General features: G+C 37.0%; 2 protein-coding genes across 3 annotated transcripts in view; one reads left to right on the top strand and one right to left on the bottom strand.

The window, feature by feature from the left end:
• The window catches only part of LOC138014613 (uncharacterized), a 102,438-nt gene that overhangs the window by 46,661 nt on the left and 48,277 nt on the right, over positions 1-7,500 (bottom strand). The window lies entirely within an intron of this gene.
• LOC138014610 (uncharacterized) overlaps positions 4,645-7,500 on the top strand; it is a 12,308-nt gene continuing 9,452 nt past the window's right edge. The window contains exons 1-2 of the mRNA XM_068861737.1: positions 4,645-4,690; positions 5,003-5,143. Coding sequence (XP_068717838.1) covers positions 5,141-5,143 — 3 coding nt within the window. The 5' untranslated portion in view covers positions 4,645-4,690; positions 5,003-5,140. The remainder of the gene's footprint in view (positions 4,691-5,002; positions 5,144-7,500) is intronic.

The raw sequence follows: 7,500 nt of genomic DNA, 5'->3' as shown, positions 1-7,500 counted from the left end.
TGGAGAAAAAGATCAAGTGGATACAGCACGTTTCTTCTTTGAATAATCATAGGTTGAATAAACAGAAGAAGAAGCGAATTTTTCTCGTTTGTGGTCTTTAATATGGACGTTTCGCCCGTTTGGGCTTCTTCAGCACTTACAAAATCGATACTCGGAATAAAATATACAAAAAGTGAAGAGGCTTTAAATAAGTTAAAAAACAATAGTTTACAAAGAAGACAGAGAATTTATAATTATTTACATAATATTCCATAAGAATTACGTAAAAAAAATTTAAAATAGTAAAAAACACCTGCTAAATCGTAAATAAAATACAATAAAATACAGCAGCAAGATGGTGTTAATTGTAACGAATCCTATTCCTGGAATTAAACTCGCACCTTTTGTTAAGTCCATGCGGTTTCATTGTGCATAATTGAGAACACCAAAAAGCCTCTCTTGTGAGCAGACGGTCATCAATACTATTGTTGTTAACGCTGAGGTTACATAACTGTTCAATAATTCAAAATTCAAAATCTGCTAGAGTATAAGGTTCTTTGTTGAAGTGAATGGCAACTTCACAAGAACATTTTTTAATGATCATAGAGGACTTGTGGTTACGGAAACGAATTTATATATATATATATATATATATATTCACATTCTTTCAATATATACATGATCATGATATGTAAACATACACACCCACTGTATGTTGATGTAGAAACACATGTTTTGTTATACTGAGTGTACTAGAAAACAAAATTTGCCATTATAAGTTTCAAGTTTATTGTGAACTACTTAACTTATTACAAAAGATGCCATATCCTTATTCTTTAGGAGGCTCAGAACAGGTGTTCAGCCGAGTGCTCTGGCTTAATGCCACACATGCCACCTAAGCCGCTCCAGAGGATAATGAATCGAGACTAATACAACCAGAAATAGAGTTTGCTAGCTTTGGTCAGGTTTATCTCAAAAGTTCGTCCAGCGTCCTTTCCTGATTTGTTTGGAAACAAGTGAGAAGTGTTATTTTGCATTCTTAAAGTGAATTTCAAAAAATTATCTAGTGGAGTTTTTTCATCTTTTTCATAAATATTTAAACTCTACTTCAGTTTATAGTTCTTTTTCACATCATGTACTGGGTCAGAGAATTATGATATGGTTTTGAAATCTAAAAAACAAATACTCCTCGGTGAATTGGTTTTCGAGGTACTTTTCAAACACCAAGTTTTAGAGGGTCTTTGAACAGCACTGTACCATTACCATAGCACCAGTTGGGACCCAGCAAACACCCTTTAAAACATTGCCTCACAATAGTATTACACAGGTATGAAGCTGTTGCCCTTTTGTAAGGATTGGAGTAATCTTTTTCCATTGGACACACAACTATTAAGAGTGGAAATTCCTTTCGAGCTTCCTTAAAATAAAAATAATAATTTATGTTTTTATGTGTCACCACATTTCTCTCATTCTGTAGAGTGCTCTTTTACCTCTTCAAAGATTTATCTATCTAGATTAATATTGCAGTGACATTTTGCATTTTGTCTGAGTATAATATTTATGCTTATTTTAAACCCAAGCTGCTGGACACAGTTGAACAACAATAATAATAACTATTATTATAATAATTATTGTTGTTCAACTATGTCCAGGTACATACTTGTACTATAGAAAGAGTGGTTCATTTTTTGCAGTTCAGTTTTGTTTCCCTAAACTGAAATATTGTGCTACTTTTTCTGATGTGTCCATAAAAACATTGAAAGAATGTGAATTAGTTATTAAAAGTTGTCACATTTTTGGGATCTTTGCTGTTAAGAGAAATATCAAGGTGAAGATTTTATATTTGCAGAGGTACAACTCAGAATATTATGTACTACCTGGATCCAAACTCATTTTATTATTGGAGAAGATTTCTTTCAGCATTGTGTTAGAAACCTCAGGACTTTGTTGTTGTTAGGACGGTCGAATACACAGCACACTTTTGTAGGAAACAGGAAAGAGCAGACAAGAATTTCCTTACAGCAAAATTAATGTGGCTTAAAACATTAATGACAACCCAACTAACGGTGCTCATAAAATATTCACAGTCTCTTTCATATGTTCTTTTAAACTGTCTTTAATTCATATTATTGCCCATTATCCAAGTAAAATTATCTCAAAGGAATTGCCAGCACATTTGCACAGCCTGGATGGGTATTGCCCTTTGCAAGGCTATTAAGGAACACATCAGCTGTTACTTTGGCAGCATTCAAAAGCAAATGTTTGCTCTCAAGATTAGCAAAGTTTCAGCAACAGCAATTGATACAAGAAATCTAGAAATACCTCGACTAGGAAAAGGGGGCAGAATAAAAATAATTCAATTGTCAGATCAAAATTAATCACCTGCGAAAGGTCCAGCGTATTTCTCCGCCGATATTTCGAACGATTTCCTGTACATTTTGTGCTGTGATTGAGACTTTTCTCCTCGAGCAAAACTTTGCCAAACGAACCAGGCGAGTTTGGCGATCAAGTGATTCACGAAACAACTTCACGGCCTGCTCACCTCTGATTGGGGAGAAAAACACAAAGAATTTCTGGTGCCAATCAGAATTGAGAATGACCTCTACTGTTTGGAACTGGTCTGGTAAGGACGTGTCCCCAGGGGTTATTCTCACCGTACTATGCTTTTCTTCGTCGCCATTTTCTTTTGCCCTTTAGACTTCCCTTGCCGCCGTGATCTGCCCCTGGGTCTCCGAGGATGTCAAATGACACGCTATGGTGATTTTTTCCTTTTCAACTTGATTATGCGAATATTTAAAAACACTTCATGCATGCAACTTCACAAAATAATTTCACAAATTTTAACCTGCGATCAAGCCCATTTTTAGCTTGGCCCATATGTTCTCTTACCATGCGAAACTAAAATAGAGCCTGATCGCAGGTTACACAAGTTTGAAAAGTTTCACTGAAAAATTTCACAATTGTGAAGTCAAAATGTGAAGCTTGTGGTTGGTTAAAAATCACGGGAAAACCCCCTTTCTTTATATCCGAGAATGTCATGCTGCGTGATTCTTTCATGTTCCATTTGATTGAATATGCGAATATTTAATCATGTAGTTTTGGTTGGTAATATGTTTTTTAAAACATATACCTTATTTACCCGTGTATAAGTCGACCTTTTATGGCCTCAAAAGAAGCTCCAAAAATCTCCCTCGATTTATACACGGGTCAAAGATTTTGAGCCAAGTTCCAGCTGAGTAATCAATTCAAATTTAACTTAATAATGTTGTCTTGGGCATAACAAACACAGTGGACAAAAGCCGATACATTGTAAAAGACTTCAAAATGAATGACAAAAGACTTCAAAACGAATGTAAGCAATTCCAGTTGAAATGAAAAAGGGTTTGTCCAACTCTAAATGTTGAAGATACTCACAAGCACAAATATAAAATAGACACTGGAAATTTTCGTTTTCCAAAGGCGGAAAGCTTTAAAAGGCATTTCTGTTTCTTCGAATAAAACACGATTGTTCAACGGCTTAGTAACCTGGCACAATACCTCGTGTTTGTGTGCAAGCATCGTCACTCGTGTTTGCGTGAAAATGCTGCTTGGTAATGATTGTTTTTTATTCTTTATACAAACCTGGCAGAATTAAATGCTTTTGCAAACTTCGTATTGTTTGGTTTATGAGTTTTGTTTTGTTTGTCATTTGAGAAATTGTAAGTCAAGGACAAATTAAGCCTTGCACATTTTCGCATCGTTCGCAAGTTATTTTCAAAAATTGACTCCTGCTTCTGTGATGTTGCATTGTGCTTATCCTCTAAAGCCCTATATCCTTGAACAACGAAACAGGTGAGTTTCAGGTTTATACGTTCGATTTTCTGAGAACTTTTGCGAAACTCAAGGACAAAATGTCCGCATATACAACAGTTGCTGAACAACAAGACTATTAAGCGCTTGAGGCCTTGATTTTTTTGTGTATCCACATTTCCAGAAATTGAAGAATACAAGATTAGTGTCATGAGCTTCACCAAAGGAAAAAAATTGCCATGGCAACATTGTAAATTTCACATGGGAAATCAACGCTGAAATTTCGCGCCGAAATTAAGGAGTAATTTGTCACCCTTTTTATTAGAAAAATAATCTCAGATTATTTTTATACCCCTGTTGATTTAATTTATTCCCGTGAGCATGAACTTTATTGTCTTATCAAGTGAAGCTATGATCCTCGTAGTTATCAACGCAACCTTAGCAAATTTTTATTGTCTTAATGGCAAAACATTTTGAAATTCTCATTACCTGGCCTTGATTTCTGGTGATGTTCTATCGAGGCTGTAGTCGCTTCTCTTTTTCTTGCCTCTCCCATGTATTTGGTATCAGTTTCTTGTTTTTCCTATCTTGACAATTTGAGAGTTTTGCATGAGCTTCAAGATAGAATAAAGCAAATTGAAACGTTTTTTTTTTCTTTTCCTTTTTTTTTTTTTTTTTTTTGAGCTCTTGTAATGCGGGTGCGGTTCTTGCATCGAAACAGAGTAGAGAACGAGAAACGTCAACTCAAAATTTTAAGCGGACTGAGGCTTTTTCGGTAAGTGGTGAGGGGGGAAGCGGTTGCTGTAACCACGCATGCGCCAATTCCGCAACTTAAAAGCACCATCGCAAAAGCGGGCATTCCTTTGGCGCCTCGCACGAACAAAGATTGATTGACGAGCCAAAAGAACGTCCCGCGAAGAAGGTTCCAATCATTGGTTTAGTATATTCTTACTGAAGATATATAATCTCACATTTTTTTAACGAATAGACCTTTTTCGATTGTACATTTTAATTTTGTTTACCCAATACGGATCATGTGATAATACTTAGGAGGTTTGATCCTTTGTTTTGTTCATTATAAAGAGTGCATGCAAGCATGAATATGTCTGCATGCACTATTTTTAATGAACAAAGCAAAGGACCAAACCTCCTTAGTATTATCACATGATCTGTATTGGGTGAACAAGATGTACAAGCGAAAAAGGTCTATTCTCTTTTTCTTGGGCACTTGCAGGAAATATTCGACATTCAGGGTGGACAATTTAAGGAAAATCAACACTATTCTGTGGAGGAAAAATTAGGAAATGGATCATTTGGAGTTTGCTACAAAGCAACTTCGAAGTGCCGTTCAACTGTCACCTTTTGCATTAAAATGGTAAGCCGGCCAAATGATGTCTTACACTTCAGCTTTAGAATGTTACCTTTTGCATTAAAATGGTAAGCCGGCCAAATGATGTCTTACACTTCAGCTTTAGAATGTTACGGTGATAATATTCGTTTGTGTACCAAATTTAAATGCTGTTTCAATGAAGAAGTTTACTGTAAGTCGGCTTGAAAAGAGTAAGGAGTGCTAGTATTGACTTTACAAGGCGTCATCAAACAATTTCGGTTAGTTAATAGTTATAGTTTATGTCACGTTTATTAGAATACCTAGTAATGTTGCCTGATCGTTAGCCGCATATATAGGAGCTGCCACCTCGTAGATTGGCTGTCGAGGTCGTTCGAAGATGGGTGTTTATCCATTGAATGTCCGGCGGTACGCCTTGCTGCTGAGGCCTAACAAGGCTGAAACACTTGTCTTTGGCTGCCAATGCTCAGGTCATAAAATTGTGCGGAGCGACGATGTGATGCAAAAGTTTAGTGTTTCACTTTCTCACTGACTTGGCACCACAGTTTGTTTGGAAACTAACCTTTCATTCGAAAAAAAGAAACGCATGCTCCCTGAGTGTTTTATGACTGAGTCAAAAGGGTGCGTGGCTAGATTCCTGATGTGACGTAATAAACTGATTTCCAAGGGAGAGGTCCTGGGGAAGGAGGTTGAAAACATGCATGCCAAGTAGCTTGTGACGTCAAATCAGAAATCGACCCCTGCCCCTTGTGACTCGGTCAAGAAACAAGTTATGTGTTTAGTTTAGTTTTTTTTAAAGTGCCCCTAACCCTTCAACTTTTTTTTTTGGGTAGATTTTCATATCTTTCAAGAACGCATTTTCGGAAAAATGTTTTAAGAATATTGAATCCTGATGTTTTTTACGAGCGCTTGAAGTTAGTAAAATTTTTAATTTTGCGAGCTACAAGCCCCGCTGGACAATTTATTGGCTCGTGGGACCATTAGCAACAGGCCAATGAGAAGCGTCCGATATTTGACACTTAGCTGTGACGTAAGAAAAGGACATTCCAACAACTCAAAGCTTGCACGATGTCGTTTTTTTACGTCACGCTCAATATATGGACACATTTGGCCGAGTGGGAGACTAATGCAAACGATAGGTAAAAAAACTTCACTTTTAGCGCTCGTAAAAAAATCAGGACTCAATATATTTTAAAAGGTTTTCTGAAAATGAGTTCTTGAAAAATATGAAAATCTATCCCCCCTCCCCCCCTCCCCCCAAAAAAACAAATTGAACGGTTAGGGGCTTTATAAGTTTTGAAGCTTGCAAAAGACAAAGACGGTGTAAGGAGTTTCCAAAATTTACAAGGGTTAATTATTTAACAAAAACACACTTGTAGTAACGTGTTATTATAAATCAGTTCTATGTGCTGTTGTTGTTGTGAGAGGCTACAGCACGCTGATGATTTGTAATGGAAATAATAATAATAAGTGGAATCTAATTCGGTCTGTAATCATGCGAATGATTAACAAAATCCGCGGCAGTCCAATTTGTTAATCAAGAGTATGATTACGGACAGAATTGGACGACATGAAGCCCTGTTAGCAATTAATCATAAATATTACATTTTCCAGAGATCTTAGAAAGGACAAAAAGATGGTGAAAGGCGTAATTTTTCTTATGATTTTATGATTTTGTTTAAAATTTCGCTTGTCGAGACTTAGTTGTCGATCCTATGGTGATTATATTGAAGTTTGTGACTGGTTCATTTAAAATGCAGTTTTAATTGTGATTGGTATATCACAGGTAACCCAGGCTCACTGTGTGTGCCACATAGGTAAATATAGAGAACATATGAGGCGAAATTTGCAAGAAAATGGAAATAAAAATCGATGAAACTTACCATGTGGTGAGCTGTTGTTGTCTTTAATACGTACACGAAGTTTCGGGGAAAATGGTCCCCGTTCACCTTCTTTCATAATACAGGGACAAGGTAGGAGACGGAAGCCAGCGTCGGGACTCCAATCGACCCAAAACAAGCACGATTTTTTGCGAAAATCGAATCCAGTCGCTAAATAAACACGCCAGGCTCGTGGAAAATGAATCTTTCTAAACCATGAATCCACTGAAGCATCTCCAGGTAGCAACGCGAAGCCACCAGACTCCCTAGAACTTGTAAGTTAACTTGCAAAAATGGCGGCCAGAAACCGTTGTCCTCGCAAAGTGTCCAATTCAAAATGGCACTGAACTCGGGACGCCTGGTGACGAGTATAATAAGTCCCCCTGAAGGGAGGGGAGTCCCAGGTTGCTCAGTGAGTTTTGTTTTTAGCAATTTGGGACTCCCCTCCCTCCAGAACATATTATACTCGTCACCAGGCGTCCCAAGTTCAGTGTCATTTTGAAT

The sequence above is a fragment of the Montipora capricornis genome, chromosome 8 (assembly GCF_036669925.1).
Source record: "Montipora capricornis isolate CH-2021 chromosome 8, ASM3666992v2, whole genome shotgun sequence".
In the NCBI taxonomy this organism is placed as follows: domain Eukaryota; kingdom Metazoa; phylum Cnidaria; class Anthozoa; order Scleractinia; family Acroporidae; genus Montipora; species Montipora capricornis.
This window is presented reverse-complemented; position numbering and strand designations above follow the sequence as displayed.